This window comes from Triturus cristatus, chromosome 1_1 (assembly GCF_964204655.1).
Source record: "Triturus cristatus chromosome 1_1, aTriCri1.1, whole genome shotgun sequence".
Taxonomy (NCBI): Eukaryota; Metazoa; Chordata; class Amphibia; order Caudata; family Salamandridae; genus Triturus; species Triturus cristatus.
In genome coordinates, this window is record NC_140579.1 from 86,388,195 (window position 1) to 86,408,085 (window position 19,891).

Sequence of the window (19,891 nt, forward strand, 5' to 3'; positions counted from 1 at the left end):
TCCAAGAAACAACCCTTCCCATGCCACTTGCAGGTGCTCTGCCACCTACCACTCATAGATACCCTTTCACCTTCCTCCCCCCTCCAAGAAACAACCCTTCCCATGCCACTCGCAGGTACTCCGCCACCTACCACTCATAGATACCCTTTCACCTTCCTCCCACCTCCAAGAAACGACCCTTCCCATGCCACTTGCCGGTGCTCTGCCACCTACCACTCATAGATACCCTTTCACCTTCCTCCCGCCTCCAAGAAACGACCCTTCCCATGCCACTTGCAGGTGCTCTGCCACCTACCACTCATAGATACCCTTTCTCCTTCCTCCCGCCTCCAAGAAACGACCCTTCCCATGGCACTCTCAGGTACTCCGCCACCTACCACTCATAGATACCCTTTCACCTTCCTCCCGCCTCCAAGAAACGACCCTTCCCATGCCACATGCAGGTGCTCTGCCACCTACCACTCATAGATACCCTTTCACCTTCCTCCCGCCTCCAAAAAACGACCCTTCCCATGCCACTTGCAGGTACTCTGCCACCTACCACTCATAGATACCCTTTCACCTTCCTCCCGCCTCCAAGAAACGACCCTTCCCATGCCACTTGCAGGTGCTCTGCCACCTACCACTCATAGATACCCTTTCACCTTCCTCCCACCTCCAAGAAACGACCCTTCCCATGCCACTCGCAGGTACTCCGCCACCTACCACTCGTAGATACCCTTTCAACTTCCTTCGCCTCCAAGAAACGACCCTTCCCATGCCACTTGCCGGTGCTCTGCCACCTACCACTCATAGATACCCTTTCACCTTCCTCCCGCCTCCAAGAAACGACCCTTCCCATGCCACTTGCAGGTGCTCTGCCACCTACCACTCATAGATACCCTTTCACCTTCCTCCCGCCTCCAAGAAACGACCCTTCCCATGGCACTCTCAGGTACTCCGCCACCTACCACTCATAGATACCCTTTCACCTTCCTCCTGCCTCCAAGAAACGACCCTTCCCATGCCACTTGCAGGTGCTCTGCCACCTGCACCTGAAACTCACCATCTGGCGGAAGAGCAAAGACCTGCACCTCGGCCAGCAACAGATACTCCCAGCGTCCAGGAATGCTGACCGTCACATAGCGCCCAAACATGCCACCGCAGTTGAAAGATTTTGTTATTCCTGCACTGAGTGTGACAATAGTGATGCACCTGTGAAGAGAAGTACAAAATGTTGAGTATGGTGAATGCCTTTCTTGTGCACAAGAGAATTAGGACCTGAGAGTTCTAACTTCTTGGAGATAGCACAGCAAATCCTGAGACTGTGATCCTTAGAATGCGATCTGTCTCTGAGACAGAAAAGCAGTGGAGATAGCACAACCAACTCTGATAAAGGGCACTAGATCCTCGTAGGTGAGCAATTTGGAGATAGGAAAGCTGATCATGGGACCGATACCTTAGGAATACACAGATATGCAAATAGCATAATGAATTCTGAGACTGGGGAAAAACTCCTGGAGGTCAAAGGTATGGACATAACTCTTCCAATCATGAGGCTGTGGGCTACACCCTGGGAGTTCAAAGATGTGGACATACCTTTTCAAATCATGAGACTGTGGGCTAGAGCCTGCGAGTTCAAATGTGTTGACATAACTCTTCCAATATTGAGACTGTGGCCTAGAACCTGAGAGTTCAAAGGTGTGAACATAACTCTTCCAATCATAAGACTGAGGGCTAGATGATGAGAGTTCAAATGTGTGGACATAACTCTTCAAATCATGATATTGTGGGATAGATCCCGAGAGTACAAAGGTATATACATAACTCTCCATCTCATGAGACTGTGGCCTAGATCCTGACAGCTCAAATGTGTGGACATAACTCTTCCAATCATGAAACTGTGGCCTTGACCCTGGGAGTACAAAGATATGGACATAACTCTTCCAATCATGAGACTGTGGGCTAGACCTTGAGCGTTCAAAGGTGTGGACATAACTCTTTCAATCATGAGACTGTGGCCTAGACCCTGGGAGTAAAAAGGTGTGGACATAACTCTTCAAATCATGATACTGTGGACTAGACCCTGAGAGTTCAAAGGTGTGGCCATAACTCTTCAAATGATGAGACTGTGGGCTAGATGATGAGCGTTCAAAGATGTGGACATAACTCTACCAATCATGAGACTGTGGCCTAGACCCTGGGAGTACAAAGGTGTGGACATAACTCTTCCCATCATAAGACTGTGGGCTAGACCCTGAGAGTACAGCGGTATGAACATAATTCTCCATCTCATGAGACTGTGGCCTAAACCCTGGGAGTACAAAGGTGTGGACATAACTCTTCCAATCATGAGACTGTGGGCTAGAACCTGAGAGTTCAAAGGTGTGGACATAACTCTTCCAATCATGAGACTGCGGGCTAGACCCTGAGGGTTCAAAGGTGTGGACATAACTCTTCACATCATGAGACCATGGCCTAGATTCTGACAGCTCAAAATTATGGACATAACTCTTCAAATGATGAGAGTGTGAGCTAGATGATGGAGTTCAAAGATGTGGACATAACTCTTCCAATCATGAGACTTTGACCTAGACCCTGGGAACACAAAGGTGTGGACATAATTCTTCAAATCATGAGACTGTAGGCTAGACCCTGAGAGTTCAAAGATGTGGACATCAATCTTCAAATCATGAGACCGTGGCCTAGACCCTGAGAGTTCAAAGGTGTGGACATATCTCTTCAAATCATTAAACTGTGAGCCAAATGATGAGAGTTCAAAGATGTGGACATAACTCTTCCAATCATGAGACTGTGGTTAGACCCTGGGAGTACAGAGGTGTGGACATAACTCTTCAAATCATGAGACTGTGGCCTAGACCCTGACAGTTCAAAGGAATGGACATAACTCTTCCAATCATGAGACTGTGGGCTAGACCCTGCGAGTTCAAATGTGTAGACATACCTCTTTCAATAATGAGACTGTGAGCTAGTCCCTAAGAGTTCAAAGGTGTGGACATAGTTCTTCCAATCATAAGACTGAGGGCTAAATGATGAGAGTTCAAAGGTGTCAACATACCTCTTCCAATCATGAGACCATGATCTAGACTCTGAGAGTTAAAAGATATAGATATAGTAAAGCAAAGCATGAGGTTGGGACATTGAGAGTGCAAAGAGTTGGAGCTAGCAGGGGAACTCCGGAGACTGCGGCGAGACCCTGAGAGTGAGGAGGAATAGGAATAGCACAGATCTGCACTGACTTTCAGCACTGGAAGCAAGACCTTGAAAGTCCACATTTGTGGAGCTACAACCGCACAGCCTGTGAGTGATAGGGGTCAGTCTTAGGAGTTTGTAGTTCCGAGGTCCTGAGCTCAAATTTATTGTGGCCTGGATGGAGATCGCTGTAGTTCCAGTCACCTAGAAGAGGGCCATTGGGTTGGCAGCATATGGCTAGCTACCTGGGGTTCACAATGCCGTTGTTCTCCAACGAGTTCCCGATGCGGATTTCGGCACCATTGAGTCTCTGAGGCACTGCGTCCCTGTTGGTCACGGCCACAGACGCTATGCGATACGTGGCCTGCAGGTCCACCCTCCACCAGGCTGGGAAGTCGAGGTTTGTGCAGGTGGTTTGATGAAGCTGGTAGGTACTGGCCAGTTTTCCATCATTGGCGAGGCTTGCCAGTGATAATAGCGATTCATTGCTGGACTGCACGGCCACACCCTTTAGAGCCACATTGGTCACTGGAAGAGAGGTCACAGAGAGGTCATTGTTCAAAGGGATCTTCCTGATGCCCTCTCCCTCCCCTTGCTTCTGGTATGTCCCGAATGCTAGGGATTATAGAGGAAGATGAATTTTACGTCCTTAAATCCTTAATATTCTACTATTTGAAACATCTGGAATACTATTGTGACCTATATGCCGGTATGGATGTTAATTAGGGAAGCAGCTACTGACCCTGGCTTGCCTTTTCTCACCCCTGGAATTGTTCTTCGAATCCTGAGGTCAAAGGTCATAAGGGCAGAGGCAGAAGCAGAAAGTAAGCAGGGTTCTAAAAGGCATGTTTCTTTTCCTGTATTTGATGTTCCCCTGTGCTCAGCCTCAGTGGGCGGACGCTAGCTGTGGGCGGGGTAAGAGATCAATGCTGCGCTCTTATTGGGTACATTAGGGGTATTTGATTTCACATTTACTTCCTACAGAATGCTTATGAAGTGACGTTCATGTAAGCGGGTATTCGTGGATCTGGAGCAGTGGTGTTCAGATAAGGTCTAGAGGGCCAGAACCGAGGCAGATTTTCGTGATCACATAAAAAAGATACTGTTCAAGCTAATTATTCTAAATGGACCTAATTTACATATTGTTATGAATATTTGGAGTGGGTCTGCTTCCCCTGGACTTATATTGGTTTCACGTGAATTAGAGCAATAGGGATACATGTTAAGAAAAACATATGCACATAACAGCTGGAATGCTTTCAAAGGTCTCAGGCACAGTTCATATGCAAATCAGTCTTTGCCGTGCTCCAATGGGAACAGTCCAGCAGCGCCGCTATAGGAGAGCACGAGCACCCCGGGCGAAGATCCGCCCACCTCAGCCTCATCAGGGAGGTGCGGCGCGCGCCCCGCAGCACAGTGAGCGCGTGCCTGTCAAACCTCAGGCGTCTCACTAAGGGAAAGGAGAATATATTGAACATACAAGTCCACAATTCCACCCTTCGTTCTATGCACGCACGGCACCAGTTTATATTGGGTGAGGAAAGATGTCCGAAACGGAAATTAGTTACATTCTGAACGTTCAAGGAACACAAACATTTCCAGAATATTTAGTGGAATATCTTTTGTGGATTTTGACCAGCATTGTTCGGCACATGTGGGCTTCCCTTATTTCTGCCAGAGAAGACTTACATTATGGAAAGGCTTGGGAGTAGAAGTAATATAGGGACTGAGGCAGGGCCTCTCAGCTGGGCGTCAGGGCGTAGCAGTAGAATGGGAACCGATGCAGGGCCTCTCAGTTGGGACTAGAACAAGTAGAATGGAACCGAGGTAGGGCCTCTCAGCTGGGACTAGACTAAGTAGAATGGGAACCGAGGAAGGGCCTCTCAGCTGGGACTACAACAAGTAAAATGGAACCGAGGCAGGGCCTCTCACCTGGGACTAGAACGATTAGAATGGGAACCGAGGCAGGGCCTCTCAGCTGGGGGTAGAAGTAGAATGGGAACAGCGGCAGGGCCTCTCAGCTGGGGGGGGTGAAGTAGAATGGGAACCGAGGCAGGGCCTCTAAGCTGGGACTAGATCAAGTAGAATGGAACCAAGGTAGGGCCTCTCAGCTGGGTATAGAGGTAGAGGAAGAAGTGAGGCAGGGCCTCTCAGCTAGGATAGATGAAGAAATGAGGCAGGGTATCTCAGCTGGAGGTAGAGGTAGGTGAAGAAGTGAGGCAGGGTCTCTCAGCGAGGGTAGAGGTAGGTGAAGAAGTGAGGCAGGGCCTATAAACCGTGGTAGAGGTAGACTCAGAAGTGTGGCAGGGCCTCTCAGCTACCGTAGAGGTAGATTAAGAAGTGAGGCAGGGGCTTTCAGCTTGGGGTAGAGGTAAATTAACAAGTGAGGCAGGGCCTCTCAACTAGGGCAGACGTAAGTGAAGGACTGAGGCAGAGAATCTCAGCGGGGGATAGAGGTAGGTAAAGAAGTGAGGCAGGGCCTCTAAATTGGGAGTAGAGAGAGATGAAGAAGTGAGGCAGGGCTTCTCGCGGGTGGGGGGGGTAGAGGTAGATGACAAAGTGAGGCTGGCCTCTGAGCTTGGGTAGAGGTAGATAAAGAAGTGAGGCAGGGCCTCTCTTCTGGGGGTTGAGGAAGATGAAGAAGTGAGGCAGGGCCTCACAGTGGGGGATAGAGGTATATGAAAAAGTGAGGCAGGGCCTCTGAGCTGGGGCAGAGGTAGATAAAGAAGTGAGGCAGGGCCTCTCTATTGCGGGTAGAGGAAAATGAAGAAGAGAGGCAGGGCCTCTCAGCTAGGGGTAGATGTAAATGAAGAAGTGATGCAGGGCTTCTCAGCTGGAGGTAGAAGTAGATGAAGTATTGAGGCAGGGCCTCTCAGCTAGGGTAGAGGTAAATCCAGAAGTGAGGCAGGGTCTTTCAGCCGGGGTAGTTGTAGTATGAAGAAGTGAGTCATGGCCTCTCAGTTGGAGGTAGATAAAGTTTTGAGGCAGGGCCACTAAGCTAGGGTAGAGGTAGGTGAAGAAGTGAGGCAGGGCCTCTAAGCTTGGGGCCGAGGTAGATTAACAAGTGAGGCAGGGCCTCTCAGCGAGGGTAGACGTAAATGAAGGACTGAGGCAGGGCCTCTCTGCTGGGACTACAACAAGTAGAATGGAACCGAGGCAGGGCCTCTCACCTGGGACTAGAACGATTAGAATGGGAACCGAGGCAGGGCCTCTCAGCTGGGGGTAGAAGTAGAATGGGAACAGCGGCAGGGCCTCTCAGCTGGGGGGGGGGGGAGGGGGGTGAAGTAGAATGGGAACCGAGGCAGGGCCTCTAAGCTGGGACTAGATCAAGTAGAATGGAACCAAGGTAGGGCCTCTCAGCTAGGATAGATGAAGAAATGAGGCAGGGCATCTCAGCTGGAGGTAGAGGTAGGTGAAGAAGTGAGGCAGGGCCTATAAACCGTGGTAGAGGTAGACTCAGAAGTGTGGCAGGGCCTCTCAGCTACCGTAGAGGTAGATTAAGAAGTGAGGCAGGGGCTTTCAGCTTGGGGTAGAGGTAAATTAACAAGTGAGGCAGGGCCTCTCAACTAGGGTAGACGCAAGTGAAGGACTGAGGCAGAGAATCTCAGCGGGGGATAGAGGTAGATAAAGAAGTGAGGCAGGGCCTCTAAATTGGGGGTAGAGAAAGATGAAGAAGTGAGGCAGGGCTTCTCAGCTAGGGTAGAGGTAGGTGAAGCAGTGAGGCAGGGCCTCTCGCGGGGGGGGGGGGGTAGAGGTAGATGACAAAGTGAGGCTGGCCTCTGAGCTTGGGTAGAGGTAGATAAAGAAGTGAGGCAGGGCCTCTCTTCTGGGGGTTGAGGAAGATGAAGAAGTGAGGCAGGGCCTCACAGCGGGGGATAGAGGTATATGAAAAAGTGAGGCAGGGCCTCTGAGCTGGGGCAGAGGTAGATAAAGAAGTGAGGCAGATCCTCTCTGTTGCGGGTAGAGGAAAATGAAGAAGAGAGGCAGGGCCTCTCAGCTAGGGGTAGATGTAAATGAAGAAGTGATGCAGGGCTTCTCAGCTGGAGGTAGAAGTAGATGAAGTATTGAGGCAGGGCCTCTCAGCTAGGGTAGAGGTAAATCCAGAAGTGAGGCAGGGTCTTTCGCCGGGGTAGTTGTAGTATGAAGAAGTGAGTCATGGCCTCTCAGTTGGAGGTAGATGAAGTTTTGAGGCAGGGCCACTAAGCTAGGGTAGAGGTAGGTGAAGAAGTGAGGCAGGGCCGTTAAGCTTGGGGCAGAGGTAGATTAACAAGTGAGGCAGGGCCTCTCAGCGAGGGTAGACGTAAATGAAGGACTGAGGCAGGGCCTCTCTGCTGGGGGTAGAGGTAGATTAAGAAGTGAGGCAGGGCCTCTCAGCTACCGTAGAGGTAGATTAAGAAGTGAGGCAGGGCCTTTCAGTTTGGGGTAGAGGTAGATTAACAAGTGAGGCAGGGCCTCTCAACTAGGGTAGAGGTAAGTAAGGACTGAGGCAGGGCATCTCAGCGGGGGGTAGAGGTAGATGAAAAAGTGAGGCAGGGCCTATAAACCGTGGTAGAGGTAGACTCAGAAGTGTGGCAGGGCCTCACAGCTACCGTGAAGGTAGATTAAGAAGTGAGGCAGGGGCTTTCAGCTTCGGGTAGAGGTAAATTAACAAGTGAGGCAGGGCCTCTCAACTAGGGTAGAGGTAAGTGAAGGACTGAGGCAGAGAATCTCAGCGGGGGATAGAGGTAGATACAGAAGTGAGGCAGGGCCTCTAAAGTGGGGGTAGAGAAAGATGAAGAAGTGAGACAGGGCTTCTCAGCTAGGGTAGAGGTAGATAAAGAAGCGAGGCAGGGCCTCTCTTCTGGGGGTTGAGGAAGATGAAGAAGTGAGGCAGGGCCTCACAGCGGGGGATAGAGGTATATGAAAAAGTGAGGCAGGGCCTCTGAGCTGGGGCAGAGGTAGATAAAGAAGTGAGGCAGGGCCTCTCTGTTACGGGTAGATGTAAATGAAGAAGGGAGGCAGGGCTTCTCAGCTGGAGGTAGAGGTAAATCCAGAAGTGAGGCAGGGTCTATCAGACGGGGTAGTTGTAGTATGAAGAAGTGAGTCATGGCCTCTCAGTTGGAGGTAGAGGTAGATGAGGTTTTGAGGCAGGGTCACTAGGCTAGGGTAGAGGTAGGTGAAGAAGTGAGGCAGGGCCCCTCAGCTGTGGTAGAGGTAGATGAAGAAGTGAGGCAGGGCCTCTAAGCTTGGGGCAGAGGTAGATTAACAAGTGAGGCAGGGCCTCTCAGCGAGGGTAGACGTAAATGAAGGACTGAGGCAGGGCCTCTCTGCTGGGGGTAGAGGTAGATTAAGAAGTGAGGCAGTGCCTCTCAACTAGGGTAGAGGTAAGTGAAGGACTGAGGCAGAGCATCTCAGCGGGGGGTAGAGGTAGATGAAAAAGTGAGGCAGGGCCTCTGAGCTGGGGTAGAGGTAGACAAAGAAGTGAGGCAGGGCCTCTAAATTGGGGGTAGAGGAAGATGAAGAAGTGAGGCAGGGCCTCTCAGCTAGGGGTAGATGTAAAAGAAGAAGTGAGGCCGGGTCTCTCAGCTAGGGGTAGATGTAAATGAAGAAGTGAGGCAAGGCCTCTCAGCTAGGGTAGAGGTTAATCAAGAAGTGAGACAGGGTCTTTCAGCCGGGGTAGTGGTAGATGAAGAAGTGAGGCATGGCCTCTCAGCTGGAGGTAGAGGTAGATGAAGTTGTGAGGCAGGGCCTCTAAGCTAGGGTAGAGGTAGGTGAAGAAGTGAGGCAGGGCCCCTCAGCTGTGGTAGTGGTAGAAGAAGAAGTGAGGCCAGGCCTCTAGGCTTTGGGCAGAGGTAGATTAACAAGTGAGGCAGGGCCTCTCAGCGAGAGTAGAGGTAAATGAAGGACTGAGGCAGGGCCTCTCAGCTGAGGGTAGCTGTAAATGAAGAAGGGAGGCAGGGCTGCTCAGCTAGGGTAGAGGTAGGCTAAGCAGTGAGGCAGGGCATCTCAGCGGGGGTAGAGGTAGATGAAGAAGTGAGGCACTGCCTGTGAGCAGGGGTGGAGGTAGATTAAGAAGTGAGGCAGGGCCTCACAGCTGGGGTAGAGGTAGGTTAAGTAGTGAGGCAGGGCCTGTGAGCAGGGGTGGAGGTAGATCAAGAAGTGAGGCAAGGTCTCTCAGCCAGGGTAAAGGTAGATTAAGAAGTGAGGCAGGGCCTCTCAGCTGGGGTAGAAGTAGATGGAGAAGTGAGGCAGGGCCTCTCAGCCGGGGTAGAAGTAAATGAAGAAGTGAGGCAGGGCCTCTCAGCTAGGGTAGAGGTAGGTGAAGAAGTGAGGCAGGGCCTATAAACAGGGGTGGAGGTAGATTAAGGAGTGAGGCAGGGCCTCTCAGCTACCCTAGAGGTAGATTAAGAAGTGAGGCAGGGCCTCTCAGCGAGGGTAGAGGTAAATTAGTGATTGAGGCAGGGCCTTTCATCTGAGGGTACCTGTAAATGAAAAAGGGAGGCAGGGCCGCTCAGCTTGGGTAGAGGTAGGTGAAGCAGTGAGGCAGGGTCTCTCAGCTGGGGGTAGAGGTAGATGAAGAAGTGAGGCATGGCTTCCCAGCTGGGGTAGAGGCACATGAACAAGTGAGGCAGGGCCTCTCAACTGTCGTAGAGGTAGATGAAGAAGTGAGGCAGGGCCTCTCAGATGGGGTAGAGGTAGATGTCAAAGTGAGGCAGTGTCTCTCAGCAAGTGTAAAGGTAGATTAGGAAGTGAGGCAAGGCCTCTCAGCTGGGGTAGAGGTAGATTAAGAAGTGAGGCAGGACCGCTCAGCTGGGGTTGAAGTAGATGAAGTGAGGCAGGGCCTCTCAGCCGGGGTAGAGGTCGATTAAGAAGTGACGCAGCGTCTCTCAGCTAGGGTAGAGGTAGATTAAGAAGTGAGGCAGGGCCTCTCAGCTAGGGTAGAGGTAGGTGAAGAAGTGAGGCAGGGCCCCTCGGCAGGGGTAGAGGTAGGTGAAGAAGTGAGGCAGGGCCTGTAAACCGGGGTGGAGGTAGATTAAGAAGTGAGGCAGGGCTTCTCAGTGGGGAGTAGAGGTAGATGAAAAAGTGAGGTAGAGCTTCTGAGCTGGGGTAGAGGAAGATGAAGAAGTGAGGCAGGGCCTCTCAGCTAGGGGTGGATGTAAACGGAGAAGGAAGGCAGGATCTCTCAGCTAGAGTAGATGTTGGTGAAGCAGTGAGGCAGGGCCTCTCAGGGGGTTAGAGGTAGATGAAAAAGTGAGGCAGGGCCTCTGAGCTTCGGTAGAGGTAGATAAAGAAGTGAGGCAGGGCCTCTGAGCTTCTGTAGAGGTAGATAAAGAAGTGAGGCAGGGCCTCTCTGCTGGGGGTAAAGGAAGATGAAGAAATGAGACAGGGCCTCTCAGCGGGAGGTAGAGGTAGATGAAAATGTGAGGCAGGGCCTCTGAGCTGGGGCAGAGGTAGATTGTAATTGTAATTGTAATCACCATTTATAAAGCGCACTGTGACCCTACAGGTATCCTGGTGCTTGAACACGTGAGAACCAGCTAACTCTGAGTATAATGAAGGGCAAAGGATCAGAAGCATAAACGTATACACTAGGAAAGAGCCAAGTCTTCAGCTTCTTTCTAACTGACAGCAGATTTTTCCATCTGCCTAAGTTCGGCTGGGAGTTTGTTCCAAGCCGAGGCTGCTGCAATGCTGAAGGCCCTTCCTCCTGATCTAACTCTTCTGAGCCTGGGCACTCTTACCAGTTTAGCCGAAGATGACCAGAAGTTATGCGAGGGGACATACCACTCAAATCTACTTTGTAATGGCTTGGGCCCAGAGCCATGCAGAGCCTTAAAAACTATGCATAGCGACTTGAACTGTATCCTCTGCATAACTGTGAGCCAATGAAGCTCGGAGAGAGCCTGAGATGCCGATGATTGACGTGGTCTCATTAAAGCTAGCTTGGCCGCCATCGACTGGATACTCTGGAGTCTTCCTATCTGCTGTTTAGGAGACTCCAGAAACAATGCGTTGCAGTAATGCAGTCGACTCAAAATGATACTCCTAACTACCAATGGTCTAGTCTGCTTAGGAAGCAATGGGAGGATCCTTCGGAGCACTCTAATCAGGGCAAAGCATTTTCCGGCTATCTTATTTACTTGAAACTCTAGACTCAGATTACAGTCAAAACTGACTCCCAGATTACGTACTGCCTTAGCGGGAATCAGTGGAGCTGACACTGGGAGTGGCCAAAACCCAGTGGGTAATGGGAGTGGAACCTTCCCGGGTGAGCAACACAGGATCTCGGCTTTTTCCAAATTAAATTGTAAATAATTTTGTAGCCATAATGCGGCATCTTGCAGACAGTCATGAAATGTTTCCAGCGAGAGTGACTGGTGGCCTTCTAAAGATAAAATCAACTGGGTGTCATCAGCATAGACAAGACTTATGTTATGTGATTTGATGACAGCAACCAGAGGCCTCATATAGATATTAAATAAGATAGGACTGATGGCAGACCCCTGAGGCACACCATGCTGGACCTTCATGAACAGTGATTGGTACGGGGGAAGAGCAACCACCTGTTGCCTATCAGAGAGGTATCCACTCCAGTGCCGGTCCTCCTACTCCCGCTCCAGCGAGCCTGGCCAGTAGTACCTCGTGATTTACCGTGTCAAATGCGGCGGACAGGTCCAATAAAATCAGAATTGCTGATTGTCCCCTGTCCGCCCGCATTCGAAGATCATCCAATATGGTCACTAAGGCAGTCTCTGTCCCATGTCCTGGGCGAAAGCCAAATTGCACATCATCCAATTTCTCACTGGCTTCAAGAAACTGGGAGAGTGTTCTACTGACCGGTCGCTCTATGATCTTCACTGGATAAGGCAACAGAGAGATAAACAAGTGAGGCAGGGCCTCTCTGTTGCGGGTAGAGGAAGATGGAGAAGTGAGGCAGGGCCTCTCAGCTAGGGGCATATGTAAATGAAGAAGTGAGGAGGGCCTCTCAGCTAGGGGTAGATGTAAATGAAGAAGTGAGGCAGGGCTTCTCAGCTGGGGGTAGAAGTAGATGAAGTATTGAGGCAGGGCCTCTCAGATACGGTAGAGGTAGATCAAGAAGTGAGGCAGGGACTCTCAGCCGGGGTAGAGGTAGATCAAGAAGTGAGGCAGGGTCTCTCAGCCGGGGTAGAGGTAGATGAAGTATTGAGGCAGGGCCTCTCAGCTAGGGTAAAGGTAGGTGAAGAAGTGAGGCAGGGCCCCTCAGCTGGGGTAAAGGTAGATGAAGAATTGTTCACTGCCTCTCAGCCTTGGTAGAGGTAGAAGAAGAAGTGAGTCAGGGCCTCTAAGCTTGAGGGCAAAAGGTAGATTAACAAGGGAGGCAGGGCCTCCCAGCGATGGTAGAGGTAAATGAAGGACTGAGGCAGGGCATCTCAGCTGAGGGTAGCTGTATATGAACAAGGGAGGCAGGGCCTCTCAGCTGTGGTATAGGTAGATGAAGAAGTGAGGCATAGCCTCTCAGCTGGGGTAGAGGTAAATGACGAAGTGAGGCAGTGACTGTGAGCCGGGGTGAAGGTAGATTAAAAAGTGAGGCAGGGCCTCGCAGCTGGGATAGAAGTAGATGAAGAAGTGAGACAGAGCCTCTCAGCTGGGGAAGAGGGCGATTAAGAAGTGAGGCAGGTCCTCTCAGCTGGGGTAGAAGTAGATGAAGAAGTGAGGCAGGGCGTCTCAACCAGGGTAGATGTAGATCAAGAAGTGAGGCAGGGACTCTCAGCCGGGGTAGAGGTAGATTAAGAAGTGAGGCGTGGCCTCTCGGCTGGGGGTAGAGGTAGATGAATAAGTGAGGCAGGGCCTCTCAGCTGGGGATGTAGGTAGGTTAAGAAGTGAGTCAGGGCCTTCCAGCTGGGTGTAGAGGGAGATGAAGGGAGGCAGGGCCTCTCAGCTGGGGATAGAGGTAGATGAAGAAGTGAGGCAGGGCCTCTCAGCTGGGGTCAGAGGTAGATGAAGAAGTGAGGCAGGGTCTCTCAGCCAGGGTAGAAGTAGATGAAGAAGTGAGGCAGGGCCTCTCAGCTGGGGTAGAGGTAGATGACAAAGTGAGGCAGGGTCTCTGAGCTGGGGTAGAGGTAGATGAAGAAGTGAGACAGGGCCCCTCAGCTGGGGTAGAGGTAGATGAAGAAGTGAGGCAGGCCCTTTTAGCTGGGAGGTAAATGTAGTAGGAGAAGTGAGGAAGGTGCATAGCTAGGAGTTGGAGGTAGAATCAGAAGCTAGGCAGAGCCCTTCAACTAGCATGTGGAGGTAGAATGACAGGTGAGGCAGACCCATCAGATGGGCACTGGAATGATACTGCCTCTACCTGGGATGTAGAGGCAGTAAGAGAAGTGAAAGAGTGCCTCGAAGCTAGGAGGAGCAGAGGGAGTGTGGCCAAGCCCCACAGCTAAAAGGAAGAGCTATAATAAGCTGAGTGGCAAAGGGATTTAGCAATGAGGGAGAGGTACCAAGACAACAGATGTAAGATAGCACCTCTCAAATGGGAGGGACAATAGTTATAAGAAGTGAGGCCCGGTCTCAGTGAGGACATATAGGTGGAAGGGTAGCCTAGGCAGGCCCATTCAGCTGTAGAATGAGATGTAACAGGGCCTCTCAGCTGGGAGTGGGACAGGGCCTCTCAGACTGAAGGGGCAGCGGGCATTGGAAGTGATGTCTGGCCTCTATCAGGAGCTGAGCTATGGGATCTGATGTGATTGCACCCCTCTCCTCTTCACCATAGCCCATCATTACTACCAGTGGTCATCCCTTCCCTCATGCAGTATAGGACTCACCTGGTTTGGGTGCCGCGAAGACTTGTACCTCACAAAGGACCAGATATTGATACGCTGTTGCACTACTGATCATGACGTAGCGCCCTGCCATCCCTTCACAGTCGAAGGATATTGTTCTCGTCTGCTCTAAAAAATTGATTTGTGCACACCTGCATGTGAAAACACAGACTGGTGAATGACTGCTCCCTTTTAGGGCATTCCTGTGGTATTCTGTCCTCACTCCTTGCCTGGTGGTGGATGTTGTGAGTCACATGCATGGCGAAAAGCTCTTATCCTTATCAGTAGGAGCATCCTGACTCCTAGCCTGATGTGGGACGTTGTGAGTGACGTGGACTGTCTGATTTCATACATGTGCGTGTCCTTTCTCTATTCGTTGGAGTATACTGACTCCTAGCCTGGTGTGGGATGTTGTGAGTCATGTGGACTGTGTGATATCATATGTGTGCATGTCCTATCCATATCCGTTGGAGCATCCTGACTCCTAGCCTGTTGTGGTACGTTGTGAATCATGTGGACTGTGTGATATCATACTTATGTGTCTCCTATCCCTATCCGTTAGAGTATCCTGACTCCTAGCCTAGTGTGGGATGTTTTGAGTCACGTGGACTGTGTGATATCATACGTGTGAATGACCTATCCCTATCCATTGGAGTATCCTTAGTCCTAGCCTGGTGTGGGATGTTGTGAGTCACTTGGACTGTGTGAAATCATACGTGTAAGGGTCCTATGCCTTAGAGTATCCTGACCCCTAGCCTGGTGTGGGACGTTGTGAGTCACGTGGACTGTGAAATATCATATGTGTAAGGGTCCTATCCCTTTCAGTTAGAGCATCCTGTCTCCTAGACCGGTGTGGGATGTTGTGAGTCACGTGGACTGTGTGATATCATACGTGTAAGGGTCATAATCCTATCCGTTAAAGCATCTTGACTCCTAGCCCGGAGTGGGATGCTGTGGGTCACGTGGACTGTGTAATATCATACATGTAAGGGTCCTATCCGTTAGAGCATCTTGACTCCTAGCCTAGTGTGGGACATTGTGAATCACATGGACTGTGTGATATCATACGTGTAAGGGTCATATTCCTATCTATTGTTGTATCCTAACTCCTAGCCTGGTGTAGGACGTTGTGAGTCATGTAGACTGTGTGATATCATATGTGTGAGTGTCCTATCCCTATCTGTTACAGTATCCTGACTCCTAGCCTGGTGTGGGATGTTGTGAGTCACGTGGACTGTGTGATATCATATGTGTAAGGGTCCTATACCCTTCCATTAGAGTATCCTGACTTCTAGCCTGGTGTGGAACGTTGTCAGTCACGTAGACTGTGTGATATCATGTGTAAGTGTCCTATCCCTATCCATTGGAGTATCCTGACTCCTAGCCCAGTGTGGGGCTTTGTGAGTCTCATGGACTGTGTGATATCATATGTGTGCGTGTCCTATCCCTATTCGTTAGAGTATTCTGACTCCTAGCCCAGTGTGGGACATTGTGAGTCATGTGGACTGTGTGACATCATACATGTGCGGGTCCTATCCTTATCCGTTAGAGTATCCTGACTCCTAGCCTGGTGTGGGATGTTGTGAGTCAAGTGGACGGTGTGATATCATACGTGTGCATGTCCTATCCCTATACGTTGGAGCATCCTGACTCGTAGCCCAGTGTGGGACGTTGTGAGTCACGTTAACTGTGTGATATCATGAGTGAGTGTGTGTCCTATCCCTATCCGTTGGAGTATCCTGACTCATAGGCGTGTGTAGGATGCTGTGATTTATGTGGGCTATGTGATATCATGAGTGTGCGTGTCGTACCCCTATCTGTTGGAGTATCCTGATTCCTATCCCGGTGTGGGACGTTATGAGTCACATGGACTGTGTGATATCATACGTGTAAGGGTCCTATCCCTTTCAGTTAGAGCATCCTGACTCCTATTCCGGTGTGGAACGTTGTGAGTCACATGGACTATGTGATATCAGACTTGTGATTTTCCTATCCCTATCTGTTAGAATATCCTGACTCCTAGCCTGGTGTGGGTCAATGTGGGTCATGTGGACTGTGTGACATCATATGTGTGCGTGTCCTATCCCTATATGTTGGAGCATCCTGACTCTTAGCCCGATGTGGGACATTGTGAGTCATGTGGACTGTGTGATATCATGAGTGTGCATGTCCTATCCCTATCTGTTGGAGTATTAGGACTCTTAGCCTGGTATGGGATGTTGTGAATCACATGGACTATGTGATATCATATGCGTGCGTGTCCTATATCTATCCGTTTCAGTATCCTGACTCCTAGCCTGGTGTGATACGCTGTGAGTCATGTGCACTGTGTGATATCATGAGTGTAAGTGTCATATTCCTATGCGTTGGAGTATCCTGACTCCTAAGCTTGTTTAGCACATTGTGAGTCACGTGGACGGTGTGATATCATACGTGTGAGGGTCCTATGTTGTGAGTCACTTGGACTGTGGGATGTCATACGTGTGAGCCTCCTATCCCTATCTGTTGGAGTATCCTGACTCCTTGGCTAGTGTAGGATGTTGTGTGCCATGTAGACTGCACACTGTGGTAAGTTCAAGTGTTCTATCCTTGCAGTGATAGTTTTGATCTGCAGCTTGGGGCTGAGCTATTTACATCACAGCTGCACCTGTCAAACTCCTGGGTCTCCTTAATAGCCTGCAACTTGTAAAGGCAGCAATTCTTTCTCTAAAAATGGAGCTAGAATATCATTTCATAAACACCCAAGCAGCTGGAGATAGAGAGAGAGAGAGGGAGCGAGAGAGAGATCGTTTCAGGATCTGTCAAGCAAGAGTTTAGAAAAAATGGGGGTCCCAAAACACAAAATTCCCATGCATTTCCATAGACTTCTTTAGGCAGTGCTTCTCCAAAATCTATGGAACTGAATTACACCAAATTCAGCATGAAGCTAGATCTTGGTCCATAGATTAGTTATTGAAAAATGAAGGTGAAAAAATATTTGTATATCTGGACGATTGACTGTCTCGACCCCAGTTTAAAAAATAGAGATTTTTGTTTGTCCTAGGGAGCTTTTTTTCCCTTAGGCCAATTTGAGCTCTTGAGAGTCAAACTCATGCGTGTGCAACACTTTGATTGAATGCCAGCAACATGAGAAAAATGTTCCTGGCAGCCATTATAGGACTCAGGGACTTACTCATTTGTCCTGAAGTTTAAAATTATAAATAATATAAAGGGGCAGAGTAGGCATACCCTGTGCCCATAGTCCCTGTGAAGGGGATCAAGAGGGTCCCCCTGTAGCCATAGAAAGAAAAATAATTAGTGGCGTTTTCTGTGACCCTGTGGGACTCCAGTGGTATTGCGATACACAAAACAAATCAAAAAATGCCGGCCTGCCATTTATTATAAGTTAATTGGGGAGGGTGTGTGAATGGGGAAACCCTCCCCAAACCTATTTTGTGCCCCAGGGACTCCATCCCCCGATGTTTAAAAAGAGCAGGGCATTTTCGGGCAGGGAAGGCATGTCTACTCCCAAGCATCGGGAGATTTCAACATGCTGCTGCCAGGTGGGAGCAGGGTCCTTTTTATCTGCCGACAATGCTGCAGGAAGGGAAACAGATATTGCTCCCACCCGGAGGGAACAAGGAAGCATTGCTGCTCCCTCCAGGTGGGAACAATGCTGGCTCCTGCACCATATGGGGAGCCGGCTTGGGCCTCAGGGGCTCTCTCAGCAGCCCCCCAACTTGAAATCTATGGGTGCCCTGGTGGGTGGTGTCCTTAGGGCCCAAGAAGGCTCAAGGAGGAAATTTCAGCCCCCACCCCCACTTTTTATTGTAGTTGTCCAAAGGGGATGGGATCCCAAAGGCCTATTAAGGTGAAGGGAGGGAGGGCTGCACGCCCCCCTCCTTTTAGATTTTGGCCCCAGGGGATGAGATTGACGAGGCCCAAGAAGGCTCGAGGATGGATTTGCATGCCCCCTCCCCTACTTATGCAGGTCGGCCTGGGGAATTGTGTCCCAGAGACTTAATAAGGCTTTGGGATGAGGGCCATGCAGCTCTTCCCACATTTTATTGCTTTGGCCCAGGGGGATGGGGTCAATCTTTATGTTTTAATCTGAATGGAGAATTTTGTGGGAATGATGTGTAGGTTTGGCAAATGGTAGAATTGTGTAAATTGAGCAGAACGTATCCAGATATACTTGTGTCGTCTATCGAGACAGCTTTGAGTAGGGTGCTCTCTTTATGGAAGAACTGCTTTAGTTAACTGTTCCTTTTGAATCAACTTTATAATAATTCTTCCTCTTACTTATATGATGTTGATTGATTTGAACTTCATATTTATTAATCCATTCATGTATTGATTATTGACTGACACTAATGTGATGTTTGTGAATCTGTAAACATGTTAACCTTTTTGTTCAGTAGTCCAGTAGGGTATGCAGTTTCTGTCAGCTCACAAGAAAAGAAAGAGGGAAAGACCAGTGGGGACCTGAGAAAGCAGATGGGGGGATCTGATTGCTCAGAAGCAAGAGCCCTCACACACCCAGGTGGGTGTCATGCTTTATCATCGGGCAGCGCATGTAACTGTCCATGGTTTTTAAGCAAAATCCTATCTACTAGCATTTCTTCAAGTCAGGAGCGAAGTCGCAGAAAGGTTTTCTGTACAGCACACATACAGAGTGGGCAACGTTTGCCAGTATATCTGAGCTTAGTACTTTGCATAGTAGAGTACCAGTACAAAACCTGCGCTGGGAATCATGCATCCCTCAAAGACGTGAGCTTGGCCCAAGGCAACAAGAGAGTGCACCAGCAGAGGGGGTGTCAGCAGCACAGCCATAGTTTGGTGGATATAGGGCTGTTCTGCTCGCTCCCTTTCATATTATGCACAGCGGGAACTTTGTTTGCCGGGCTGTGTTGTGTAAAACAAATGTAAATTTACATAATATATGGGGTTGAGGTGCAAAAACAGGTGGAATATGAGGAATATGTTTAAAAATAACAGAAATTGAATAAAAAAACTAAGAATTATAAGTGAAGCTATGGTTTGTTTTGTTTCATGTTTAAAAACCTCTTAACTCCACTGAAAATACCAGTTAAAGTGCAGCTGTGGTTTCTCGTTCGGAAAGCATACCAACCGAATCGGTTCCAGAATGCTTTCCGTATGACTCGGATTGGTGAAGTCCGACTAAACGAAGAACGCCGAAAACTATGTTCCAGGCCGCATACTGCGGTCTTCTGAGGCCTGCCGCCTAGCCCTTCCACGATGCAATACTGCATCCAAAGGGGGCAGAGCTTTCTCTGTCCTGGTTCCACAACTATGGAACCAAATGCCTGAACACCTTCACAAGGAACCCGCACTCCTCCCGTTCAGGAAGCAGCTCAAAATGGTCCTGTTTAGAGAAACCTTAAACACCGTTTAGCTCCCTGTTCCTGCACTGTTATGGTACCGCTAGTAGTTCTGACTACTCTCTTCAAAGCGCTACAAGACCTGCCGTTGATTATGCCCTATACAAATACCAGTTAACATTAACATTAATGAGTACGATGCATCCATATGCATCCGGATACGATTCGTCTAACTCCCATTTAAAACAATGGGAGCGTGCATTCTGAACGTGAACACAGGCTACCATTGAAGAAAGGGGTGGTTGGGGAAAATCATGCACCCTGTGGCGGGCACCCCTTGGTGCATGCCACACTGTGCATGGTTGGTAAGGGGGGGCCCATGGGTACCCCCACGGAACCAATTCAGAGGGTCCCAGGTGAAGGGCGGCCTGCTATGGGCCACCAAAGACTGATTCCAGCAGCCATTTCATTCCGGGCAATCAGAATCAGAAAGGCTGTCTGAATCGGTCATCGTACTCGCTCATTCGGAAACCAAGTCCATAGACTCGTTGCGCCTAGCTACGCCTTCCCTGGGTTGGCGTAGCATTCTGACTTATTTCCAGATTT

At 49.7% G+C, this 19,891-nt stretch overlaps 1 protein-coding gene across 1 annotated transcript in view; it reads right to left on the reverse strand.

Annotated features, from left to right (window-relative positions):
- Positions 1-19,891, reverse strand: part of LOC146869545 (uncharacterized) — a 144,681-nt gene that overhangs the window by 40,668 nt on the left and 84,122 nt on the right. The window contains exons 7-9 of the mRNA XM_085654201.1: positions 13,968-14,116; positions 3,438-3,720; positions 1,046-1,194 (exon numbers count right to left, since the gene is read on the reverse strand). Of these exons, the coding sequence (XP_085510327.1) occupies positions 1,046-1,194; positions 3,438-3,720; positions 13,968-14,116 (581 nt within the window). The remainder of the gene's footprint in view (positions 1-1,045; positions 1,195-3,437; positions 3,721-13,967; positions 14,117-19,891) is intronic.